This window comes from Chionomys nivalis, chromosome X (assembly GCF_950005125.1).
Source record: "Chionomys nivalis chromosome X, mChiNiv1.1, whole genome shotgun sequence".
Lineage (NCBI taxonomy): Eukaryota > Metazoa > Chordata > Mammalia > Rodentia > Cricetidae > Chionomys > Chionomys nivalis.
In genome coordinates, this window is record NC_080112.1 from 82,331,780 (window position 1) to 82,344,480 (window position 12,701).

Sequence of the window (12,701 nt, forward strand, 5' to 3'; positions counted from 1 at the left end):
CGCTGATGAGGGAAAGACAGCTGCACAAAGATATGAGTTTGTAAAAGGAATTTCTGAATTAAACCAGCCTAGATACTTTAGTCATGTCTTAAGTTTAAAAAAGAATTCAGAATATGTGTTGGGCTGGGGGAGAATTTATGCTTTTGTTTTCATAGGAAATGAAAGGCTGTGGATTCCTTCAAAATTAGTACAGATCAGATTTGATTATGGGAGACTCCCTGAAAATCCTGGCTACAGACATAAAAAATTAAACCTAGAAAAACCACAAGACAAGTGACACATATGCTGATCCCTTGACAAGGGGACACCTCTGAGACTGGTGATAAATCTTGTTGGATACAGAGTCCTCATGACTTATTACTACATGCCATACTTTCATATGGCATGGACAGAGGTTTGGTTATACAGTCAAACTTATAAAGTTGACAGATATCTTTAACCTGCTCAAATATAAAACAAAAATATCGTTGACTAGTTTGTGTACAATGCACAATCCATACTTGTATTAATACAGATAAAAATATTACCTTTGAAAATCTGAGTGTTTTCAGAGCAAGGGGACCATATACCAATGAAAATGGGTGGCTCAGGAGATCACAGCCTTTCTGTGTGCCTCTGCTACAGTTTCTTTACAATTCTGTGTTCAGAACAACTTCAAGGCTATTAGTTGAGATGGTCTACCCTCACAGTCTATTCTATCCAGGACTTCAGATAAGCACTGTACTTTCTCATTATACAGAGACGGAACAACAAATGTTATAGCTAGTGTTTTTAGGACTTGACTATAATCTCAATTTTCTTAGGGTACCCTGGAGATGCAGTCGTCCACAAACAACAGGAAGCAGTCTATAGAGCAAAACATCCACATTCCTAAAAGGTGGAGTGGGTGGTTTTTGTTTATTTTGTGGGTTATGGATGTTTGTCATCATTTAATGGGGATGTAGGAATACATGATTAAAGAAACAGCTTTATCGCAAATGTTTTACATTGGTCTGGATTTCTGTACTTTGAAATAAATTTAAGGTTATTTTTGTAATATGCTATATATATGTTTCTACTCCTACGTAAGGTACTGTACTTAATGCAGCTCATTTAAAAATGTAACAGAAAGGTATATTCCTTGAAAGCTATTATTACAACTGTTTAGGATAATTACAAATGCAGGTTAGTAGTTATCTATAACAATCAAACTTGTAGTCATGTTATGTTTCTAAGGTTAAACAGATACATTTTAGATAAGTAATATTCCAATGCTTCAGAGACCTACATAATATGGCATTTAAGATGTTTAACCACCAAGGCTATTTATGATAGTGAGACATGTCTGCTCCTGGCTGATGGGCATTAAAGAACCTCCATAAGGCATATACTTCTTTGTGGCGAAGCTAGCAATTTTAGCAAAAAACTACCCATGCCTCAACTGCTGACAGTATGTTGTCCAAACTGGACCAACAAGATACAAAACAAAAAGACTGTCTAACTTTGCCTGCTGAATTGGCCAAGACAAGGTGGGACAGTCCATCAAAATATGTTTCACAGAAAAGACTGTCAGATATTCTAGGCCTGTAGACCAAAGATGGATGCCCCAACCTTGCAGAGGAACCTTAAGTGACTGTCCAGGCAGCCAGCTCTTTCTGTCATTTCTATTAGTTTTGAAAGATACTTACTCTATAATTCCTGTTTACTCAGGTAATGTTAACTCATTCTCAGTTCTCTGATGGGAGTTGAAGAAGAGAAAGTTATAGTTTTCCTTGTTATCAAATTAAGAAAAGAAATTTACATAAGAGATGTATAGTTTATGAGGCTGAGAAACATAAAAGTTTAAACTGTTTATATAAGAAAATGCTTTTGAGGTCTAAGACTATTTTGGGTTGGTAATATAAGTTAGGATAGAAAGTAAAATAGGCACACAACTTTGGACTCACAAAAATAGGATGGATAAATGGAGTATTTTCTCTGAATTTGCCAAATGCATATGGACTAGATATTGTAAATGTAATTCGTACTTAATAATTGCTCTTGTCTTACTATGCTGAAGCTAAAACCTTTCTTTTTATTTAGAAAAAGGAGAAAATTTTGATTTTTTTTTTCTTCTGGTTCTTTAGTCTTTTGAATTTTTTTTGGTGGGGGGAATGGCTGCAACCCAGGTTCCAAATACATGCAGGCTTACTATTACTTATAAATGCCCAGCCTTAGCTTGACTTCTTTCTAGTCAGCTTTTCTTTTTTCCATTTTTAATACAATCCTTTCCCATTCCACAGTCATTCTTGTTCCCACTCCCTCCTCTCCTCCTGCCCCAATCTTTCCCCCACCTCACCCCCCATCCAGTCCCCAGAAAGGGCAAGGACCCCATGGGGAGTAAATAAAGACTGACACATCACTTCAATGTGGGCCCACAGACCTCCCCCCATTATCTAGGCTGAGCAAGGTATCCATCCAAAGAGTACTTGCTCCAAAACATGCCAGGTCAAGCACTAGGGATAAATCCTGGTCCCAATGCCAGTGGCCCCACAGACCATACAAGCCTCACAATTACCCCCCATATTCAATGGCCCTAGCTTGGTCCCTTGCAGTTTCTCCCACTATCAGTCCAGAGTCAGTGAGCTCTGACTAGCTCAAATCAGCCATTTCTGTGGGTATCACTATCATGGTCCTGACCACCCCCTGCTCATATCATGGTTCCTCCCTCTCCTGTACTGGTCCAGTGCTCCACTGCGGATCTTTGCATCTGCTTCCATCAGTTCCTGGATGAAGGTTCTATGATGACAATTAAGGTAGTCATCAATCTGATTACAGAGGAAGGCCAATTTAGGCATCCTCTCCACTGTTGCTTAGAGTCTTATCTGAGATCATCCTTATGAATTCCTGGTAATTTCCCTAGTGCCATGATTCTTACTAGCTACTTAATGGTTCCCTCAATCAAAATCTCTTTCCTTTCTCTCCCTCTCTGTCTTTCCCTCTTCTCTAGCATCCTGTTCCCTCATGTACTCCCCCTCCTGTCCCTTCTCCCTCTCTCTCCCCTCCAACTTTCCCTCCCCCCCTCCCAATTTTCTCAGGGAATCTTGTTTGTTTCCCCTTCCCAGGGGTATCCATGTATATCTCTCTTAGAGTTCTCTTTTATTACCTAGTTTCTCTGGGATCATGGATTATAGGCTGGTTATACTTTGCTTTATGTCTAATACCCACTTATGAGTGAGTACATATCATGTTTGTCTATCTGGGTCTGGGTTACCTCACTCAGAATAGTTTTTTTCCAGTACCATTCATTTATATGCAAATTTCAAGATGTCATTGCTTTTTAACGCTGAGTAGCTCTCCATTGTGTAAACGTACTGCATTTTCTTTACCTATTCTTCAGTTGAGGGGCACCTAGATTCTTTCCAGGTTCTGGCTATTACGAATAATGTTGCTATGAACACAGTTGAGTAAACGTCCTTGTAGTATGAATGTGCATGATTTGCTGAAGGAGGGAAAGACAGGAGGATCACGAGTTCAAAGCCAGCCAGCTTTTCTTAACTTAAATTATCCTATCTACCCTTTTCCTTAGGGCTTTTTTTCCTTTTCTTACTTCAGTATGCCTTACTTTCACCCTTATTTTATTTCTGGCTGGGTGGCTGGGCCCTAGAACCCTCTCTCCTTGTTCTCTTGCTTCTTCTTCTCCCAGATTTCTGATTCTATTTATTGATGTGGGAGGGTCATATGTCTATCTGTTGCTTTCATTAGTTAATTAATAAAGAAACTACTTGGCCTGATAGCTCAGAACATAGGTGGGTGGAGTAGACAGAATAGAATGCTGGGAAGAAGGGAAGTGAGGTCAGACATCATGGAGCCAGCCACCAGGTCAGACATGCTGAATCTTTCCTGGTAAAACACCATCTTGTGGTGCTACACAGATTATTAGAAATGGGTTAAGCAAGATATGAGAGTTAGCCAAGAAGAGGCTAGATATAATGGGCCAGGCAGTGTTTATATGAATACAGTTTGTGTGTTGTTATTTCAGGTGTAAAGCTAACCATGCGGGAGCCGGGCAGGACGAAAAACAGGCCTGACCGCAGCTCTCATCTACAATTTATCCTCTCTACCTGCCAGCCCCGCCTATGCTTTCTCCTGCTTTGCTATTGGCTGTTCAGCTCTTTAGCAGACCATCAGATGTTTTAGACAGACAAGAATCACAGCTTCACAGAGTAAAACAAATGTAACATAAATAAAAACAACACATTTTACATCATTAAAACAAGTGTTCCACAGCATAATCTAAAGTAACATACCTTAAAATATTATTCTAAAACAGGGAACTGCTGCAGATTATTTAACTATGTAAAAATAAGTCACATTTAACTATGTAAAGATGTGGTATACTTGTACATGTTGCAGAATATTTAAGCATGTAAATATGTATTGCATATGTTTTATGTTGTGAATATTTAATTCTGAATAGATGTGTTGCATTTGCTTATTATATAAAGATGTGTTGCTGTTTAACTTGCCTTCATAGAGTACTTGATTGGTCTAATAAAAAGCTGAATAGCCAATAGCAAGGTAGAACTTCCAAGCAGGGAGAGTAAACATTAGGAAGAGTTTTTAGCCTTTAGAGAAAGAAAAGGAGATGACAGGGAAGTGCCAGGGGCCAGACAGACAGACAAGGTGGAAGAAGGAATGTAGGACATACAAAATGAAAGAAAGATAAAATGCCCCAAGGCAAAATAAAGATGAATAGGAAAAGGATAAATTAAGTTAAAAGAGCTAGTCAAACAAGTCAAACAAGCTAAGGCTGAAAATTCATAATTAATAATAAGTCTCTGTATCTTTATTTAGGAAGCTTGTTCACATCTTAATAAAATGATGACTACAGTTCACTGTATTTCTCCTTTTGCACATTTTCTTGCTCAATATAGCATGCGGTAGAAATTGTGTTCTTTTATTTGCTATGCACTTTGCTCTAAGGCCATTCACTTTTGATTTGCATAGTATATTATGTTTGCATAGTATATTATGCTGCTTTTCAGATGTTTATTCCTAAAATAAATATTCAATGATTACTCAAAAAATTACATAAAACTGTATTAATCTTGACTTTCTGCAATATAACATATTGTAGAAATTTCTCTAGTTGCTACCAACTTAAATGCTTTTATGCATTATAAAATACATCTGAAATATCAAGTTTCCCTTACATTTGTCCAGGAACAAAACTTCATGATGTTAGCAGTAGCAAGTAACACTGGTTCACTACTCAACCATAGCAGCCTTTTTCCTTACTATGAGATAAACTGAGCTCATGACAATTTATTGGGCAGAAGGTACCCAGCCCTAGGATTGAATCGTGACCAATCACATTTTTAATTTTAACTTTATTTCCTTTTTGGTGTGATGGACTTAAAAGTGTGCATGCACTTCAATTTTTATACAAAAAGTTAAAGTAGACTCCTTTGAAACATCTTGGTAAATATTCTCTATAATTTTGACTATAAGTTATGATATTAGTATATCTTATTTATACAAATAAAACCTAAAATATAAATATATATAAATAAAATATAATTATCGATCTAAAATCTATATTCTCCCATTTCCTTTCCTGTATAGACATTTTAGTTATTTGTGAGAACTTGTCTGGAATCATGACAACCATCTAGCTGGCAACCATCTAGAAACCCTGGATGTAAAGCTAGAAGTTCACCTTTAGCATTTCTTAGTACTCCAACATGCATAAGCTAAACAGGCTACAAATCCTCTGACAACTACCTGATACACTCCTATCTGCCTACTTGTTTCAATAACTTTTACCTGGCATGCCTTCACAGCCTAAAACACACTTATTATAGACAATAGTAAACAACTTCCTCTAAACTGAAAAATGCAGCATATACTACATTGGTTTTTCTATTTCATTCTTTTTTGTGGACTAATGCCATCGCTAATATTGTTCAAGAAGTATACTGTTTTATGTTTGTGGAGTTCAAAATGAAGAAATACAATTTCAGATTCCTGTCACAATAAAATCTTCTTTTTTGATATATCAATCCACTAAAAAGTTGCTTCATTTGAATTTAAGAAGCACATTATCCTTTTGGTTTAACTTTATATCAAAACTGGGGAACTATTAGTCATTAATATTCAAAAATAGAGAAAAGGAACATAAGTAGTTGACTTACGTTTAGACCAATAAGATTTCTTCTTCCTAGGCTCAGTGAGCAAAGATATTTGCCCCCAAACAATTCTGACAACTTGAGTTTGATCCCAAGGTAATAAACACATGGTATAAAGGAGAGAATTGAATCCAGCAAGTGTTTCTGACTTTCAAACACATGCATGTGAGCATACACTTATATAAACATACAAACCCAGAGACAAAATTAATTTAAAACATTATTTTCTTACTAAAGAAAAAAATGTGAGTATGAAATTAACATGCAATAAATTTTCATCTAAGAACTATTTGCATTTGTGTGACCCAAGTGGAAATAAATAATGCTATCTGCTGTCTCATAATCTGTATAAAATTTAAAGCTAGAAAAAATGGTTACTTTACTTCCCCCATATAAACTAAGAAATATTCCTGAGTATATAGACTACAATCACAACAAATTAAGGATACTGGAATACCGTATGTCATCATGAATTCAAAGCTCAAGGCTGGGCAGTATAGCAAGGTCCTCTCTCACAAAAACAAAAACAAAATTGAAAAAAAAAAAGGTATGTTGCATGAGTTCTAGTTGATCTTAATAATAAAAGCCCAGAGTCAGACATTAGGGAAAATGCTGAGAAATCAGAGACAAAGGAGCAAAACCACAGTCACCTTACCTACTCAACTTCCCAGCCCAAGATAGACTGAGTTCCTATCTCCTTCTGCCTTATCACTTCCTCTCTATGCCCAGCGATACCATTTCCTGTCTTAACTGCCTCTCACTGAACTTCAGTTTATCCACTTCTAACAAATCATGTGCATGGCTTCAGCACAGAATAAAAACTCAAATGTAATATGATATATTAAGGAGAGCTATAGCAACGGCTACTAAAATAATTACCAACAACTGCAGGTACTTTTTTCTTCCCTTTCATTAATCAGTTGTTTAACTGCAGAAGATAACTTAAAGGTAAAACAACCTTTGAACAGCAAAAGCATTAGTAGGTTCAAAGAGGCAGAACTCGGGATAAAACTCTGACAAAATAATCTTCATAATCCCTAGAGTCTGATGTTGAAGCAAATGATGTTTTGTGGTTGGGGAGTGGGGAGAGAATATATACCTAATCCTCATACCACATACCAAAAAATACTCAAAGTGGGTCATGAACTAAAATGTACAATATTTATCTATAAGAAACACTTTTCGATGAGATGAAAGCTTCTGGAAGTACATCCAAGTAAAGAGATCTCAGACTCAATGCCAAAAACACAATATACAGAGAGAAAAATGAATACATGGCAGCTCGTTAAAATTTGCAAAACCTGCTCTACAAAATATCCTGTTTAAAAAGAATGAGAATACAAGTTACAGTTCAGGGGAAAGTATTTTTAAACTTAACAGTTAACAAAGAACAAATACTTGAAAAAGAATTCTGCAACCAAAATGAAAAAAAGGAATTCTATTTAAAAACTTGTAAAAGACATCAATCACCAGACAGTTCACCCAAAAGACATATGAATGACAAAGAAGTACAGGAAATGATATACAAAATCAGCCATCAGTGAAATTCACACTAAAATGAAAAAACAGGAATGGGGATGTTGCTCAATTGGTAGAATGCATAGCTTGAACAAGGCAGTGAGTTTGATCCCCAGCATTGCATAAACACAGGGAAGGGTACACAGCTGTAAGCTCATCACTCTGGGAGGATGACACATGAGCAAAGACAGGAGCTAGAGGCTAGCTTAAGCAACATAAAAAGATCCAGTGCCAAACATTCAAAACAAGTAAAAATAAAAGGCCTATTCCAACTGTTCTACCTCATAGACCAATAGGGTAAGAGACAGCAGACCCTCAGAAGGGTAATGGGAATGTACAAAGCTAAAAAGACTGTGTTCATCAGAGGAAACTGTCAATCAAATGAAGAATCGGTCCACAGAATAGAAGATAGCTTTTGCCAGCTCTATTTCTGACAGAGGGTTAGTGACTAGTATACACAACAAACTCAAACAATTTTGTACATCAAGAAAACAACCTAAATTTACAATGAAAAATTTATTGCTGGTTTATTTGAAAAGTATCCATACTGACTTCCATAGTGGCTAGATCACACTTATATAGTAGTGTACAAAGAATGCCTTTTGTCTTCAATCTTTGCTTTTCCTTAAAAACTATTTATTTTATGTGTTTGAGTATTTTGCCTGCATGTATGCATGTACACCACATGTGTGCCTGGTGTCCAAGGAGGTAAGAAGAAGGCATCTGAGCTCCTAGAACTGGAGTTCTGGGTCGTTGCATGCCGCCATGTGGCTGCTAGGAATACAACCTGAGTCTTCTGCAAGAGTAGCAAGTACTCTGAGGCATCTCTTGAGCTGTCACCCTGCTTTTGTATACTACCCAGGACCAAATGATAAAGGGTGGTACTCTTCACAGTGAGGTGGGCCCTCCTATATCAATCAATTACCAATATGCCCCTACAGACTGGCCTACAAATCTAGTGCCATTTTCTCAATGACATTACCCTTCCCCAGATGACCATCGCTTGTGTGAAGTTGACAAACTTACCAGCACAGTCCTACTATAACATAGGATTTTTACAAAGATAAAATGAAATGTATGGCATTGTTAGGAGTTATTATTATTATTTCAAAAACAGAGAACACTGAAAGTCACAGCTAAAAAAGAGGATAAGCCAGTGTATCGATTTTACTATAGCAATCTCTTTGGTACTCAATCTTCCTGAAGAAGTATAAAAAGGGGGAAAGGCTATTATCTTACGAATTGCTACATAAATAATTTTCATACCTGGCATAACAAAATACTTCTACATGTTGAATTGTTTTGTCCTTGCTGCTAAGAAGGATAGCTTCCTCATTCTCAAGAATCTGTGCTTGCCAGCTGGAATTTTCAGTCACAGCATCACTGTTTTCCTAAACAAAACACAGAAAAGGGGTTTTAACTAAGTTGAAAGATCTGAACTTAAAATTTCCAAAAAAAAAGTAAGTATCTTGTCTTAAATTCATGCTTTTATTTTTATCATAACAAAATTCAATGCTTTAGAGTAACTGAATTGACTCAGTGTGCCAACTTCAAAGGAGACAAAGGAAAACTATTACATAAAATCTAGTAAGAGCTAGCTTTGGTATACATGTGTCTATGAGGCCATGTTGTGCTTGGAAAATGCTGTTTCCTTGAAGTCATCTACCTCCTCTGGCTCTTAAAAGGCTTCTGTTCCATCTTCTGCATAGATAGATCCCTGAGTTTTGAGGGATGGGCTATGATATGGTATAAGCATTCCTTTTAGGGCTGAGCATTTCAAAATCTCTCACTCTCTGTATGTTGTCCAGTGGGCCACACTCAATTTTGTGCAGTGGTATTTAAACTATAGTATCACTGCAGTTTTATCACCCATGTTTTTATAATGAGCAGAGCTAATACTGCTACAACAGTCCATTAAATAAATGAAAGTAAGTACCATGCTTAATAAAGTAATGGAATGTTTTAAGTATGAAATAATTTTTAGCTAACTGAATAGATTTCTGGAATATTATCACACTCTATTCCTAACCGTCTCAGCTAATTTGAGAGACAGCAGGGTCTGAGTTCATGTAAGATATACTTGGTATAAGTTACATCTCAAGCCACATATACCCATCTATATTAAATGTGTCTTACAAAAAAATGTCAACCTACATAGCATGACTAAATCTCCACACCACACTACCAGTTACCTCTGAAACTCTTCTTTATGATGATGGGTACTCAACAGTTGTAGTAACACAAAGCTACCACAGAAAAAACTTTCTGAACCTCAAATTTTTTCTCTTTCTTTTTCCTTTAAGTGCTTCTGTCACGTGACAGAAGTAAACACACAAGCCAGAAAATATTCCAAATTAAGTTTTTTTCTTCAAATAAGTGAATAACATTGCTTTAGATTTTATATAGTAATACAAAGACCAACCAATATAGGTGAGAATTTACCATGTCTCGTAAAGTGTCTGTGAATGTTTCTCAGAAAAATGTTCCCTTAAATATATAAAACATTAGCTAAAAATGCAATTGTGTGTATTTTTGTCAAGCTATCTATCTCATATGACAGAGAAAACCATCTCTTCAATGTATGGACACCATATGACAGGAGACACCACCTAGTGACTTGCAATATCAGCTAAGAACTTTACCTGATATTCCTTTAGCCAGGACAACAGTCCTGAAAAGCTGAAACTGGCCCAGTTTCCTCCATAGTAGCTTCGTCTGTAACAATGAAATACAAAGAACATAAAAATCAAGTCACTTATAACCTACACTATCCTTGACCTTTAAACTCATATCATTTTCCAATATACGAGTCCCAAGTGTTCCAAAGCGCAAAGCATGGTTTGCGACATAAGAGAAAATAGTAAATATAAGCAAATGGCTATTCTCAGATCTCAAAGGCAACTTTCTCTGATACAAGAGTTTTTCTTCAGTGATCATAGGGAAACTCAGTCTCAAATCACCAGGATGAGTTCTAGTATGGATCCATCAGAATAGTAAAGAGTCACCACACTAAGCACTGATGGAATGGTGTGCAAAAGTTAATAAACTTTTAAAAATACATGGTAGCTTCCTAAAAAAACAAACAAAAAAGATACAATTACGCAATGATCCAGCAATTATATTTCTAAGTGATCACAGAAGAAAAAAAGGTGTTTTCCAAAAAAAAAAAAATCTTTCATCACATTAAATGGCCCAAAGCGATAATATCATTAACATGAAAATGTGTAAACAAGCTATGCTATACCCACAGGATTATATACTTTTTAGTAATGTAAAAGGATAAAATACTGCCACAAACAACAACATAGATCAATCTCAAAATTTTTATTCTGAATGAAAGCCTTAGCCACAAAGAGTATACATTGTATAATTCTATTAATGTGACATTCAAGAACAAACTAATCAATGACTTAAAAAAAATCATAAGAGTGGTTGCCTCAGAGTGGGAGTGGTAAGTTCTTAATTATATAAGTATATGCAATTTTAAGAACATATTTAAATGATATACTTAAAATCTGTACATTTCACAATATATATTTGTCTTTGAAAAAAGCAAATATTAAGTGCTCACTAATAAAGTTTATGCTAAAAGCCTGAGTGACAGAAATTACTGAGGTGTACAAACCAGTAAGGCGGAAAGATTCATAGATCCACAGAATGAGTACATGGATGGTTACATGATATATAGCAGCTACATCCAAATGACAACTATAGGAACCAGGCAGTTTAAATCATGGGTGTTCACTTTTTTTTTCAGGTTTTGTGTACATTTGAAAACTATAACCATAAAATGCAGGAAAAACAGAAGTAATCTAAGGTTTTTGCATACTGACCATAATATGTCAAGTTCCGAGGTATTTTCACCTAATTATGAAAAGCCTAAGAAAACCGTAAGAAGGACATTCTGGTGTTTCTTTCCATTATTAAGTGCCTTGAGGTCAGTTCCTGGTCAAAACCTATTTTTCTCCCCTGCACTTGGTCATATGGTTTTTGACAGAGCTAATTGGTCCTAGTATTTTTCCATGCAACTCCCATTTTCTACTTTTCCTGTTGATTTGTTCCTAACATCAGCATCTGGTGATCTCATCCAATTATGTATGTAAAAGGTGAAACATGGTTTTCATTACTGTGGTCTTTCTGACAAAAGATGGCAAGACAACTATTAGCAAACTCACTATGAAACTAGAAGATTCTAAATAAACTCATTCTGATAACTTTATGGCTTAAATATGGTTTATGGCATCCCGTAAATAAAGATATTAGGTATCAATATCAAGATAAATAGAAAAAAATCAATATGATTTTCCAGAATAATCCGTGGAATAAACTACAATAGATATGACAGAAATTAAAGCCACAGAACATTTTGGTTTGCCTTTAAAGGTATTGCTTTAGAACTGTGACATTTAAATCTAATTTATAAAATGTTTTCTATTATGTTTAAAACTGATTCTACAGGGGGAAAGAAAACTAGGTTACTAGTTTTGATTTTTAAACCTTGGAACCATGATTTAAAGACAAAGTGAGACTGTGAGAAAAGCAAGGGGGAGATGGCATAGCATGTTGCCTGCCAGTTTTGTGTCATCACTGCCTCTCTACAGCAAGTTGAGGAAGAAGCATTTTATGATTTTATGATTTTATGATGGAAAATGAAGTACATTTCTGCTGTCAGGAACAGTTCCCAGTGATGAAAAAGACTTCCTTGAAACTAGAGTCTCTGGGAAATCATAAAATAAATAGCTACGATAGAAAGCAGGAAATATAAAACTAGAATCTAAAGCCCTCTAATGTCCCATGATAATTAAGTGTCTTAAAGTCTTTAGCCAAAAATAGACAAAAAAGATTCCAATGAGGCATTTTTCTTTCATTTTAAGATGATCCCCACTTATTATACTATGTAAAATGTTGATCTTAAAACTTCACAAAATATGACTTTAAGTTTTCTATAGTTTTATATAACCTACTCCAAATGCCACATAAGTTTTTCCAGATACAATAAGGAAATGACGTCAACAATTCTATCAATTAGCACAA

General features: G+C 35.7%; 1 protein-coding gene across 2 annotated transcripts in view; it reads right to left on the reverse strand.

Annotated features, from left to right (window-relative positions):
• Chm (CHM Rab escort protein) overlaps positions 1 to 12,701 on the reverse strand; it is a 154,720-nt gene that overhangs the window by 96,399 nt on the left and 45,620 nt on the right. Inside the window, exons 3-4 of one of the 2 annotated variants that reach the window (XM_057759801.1) lie at positions 10,310 to 10,382; positions 8,934 to 9,058 (exon numbers count right to left, since the gene is read on the reverse strand). The exons of the other annotated variant lie outside the window; for it this stretch is intronic. Of the exons in view, the coding sequence (XP_057615784.1) occupies positions 8,934 to 9,058; positions 10,310 to 10,382 (198 nt within the window). The remainder of the gene's footprint in view (positions 1 to 8,933; positions 9,059 to 10,309; positions 10,383 to 12,701) is intronic. 2 annotated transcript variants of the gene reach the window in all.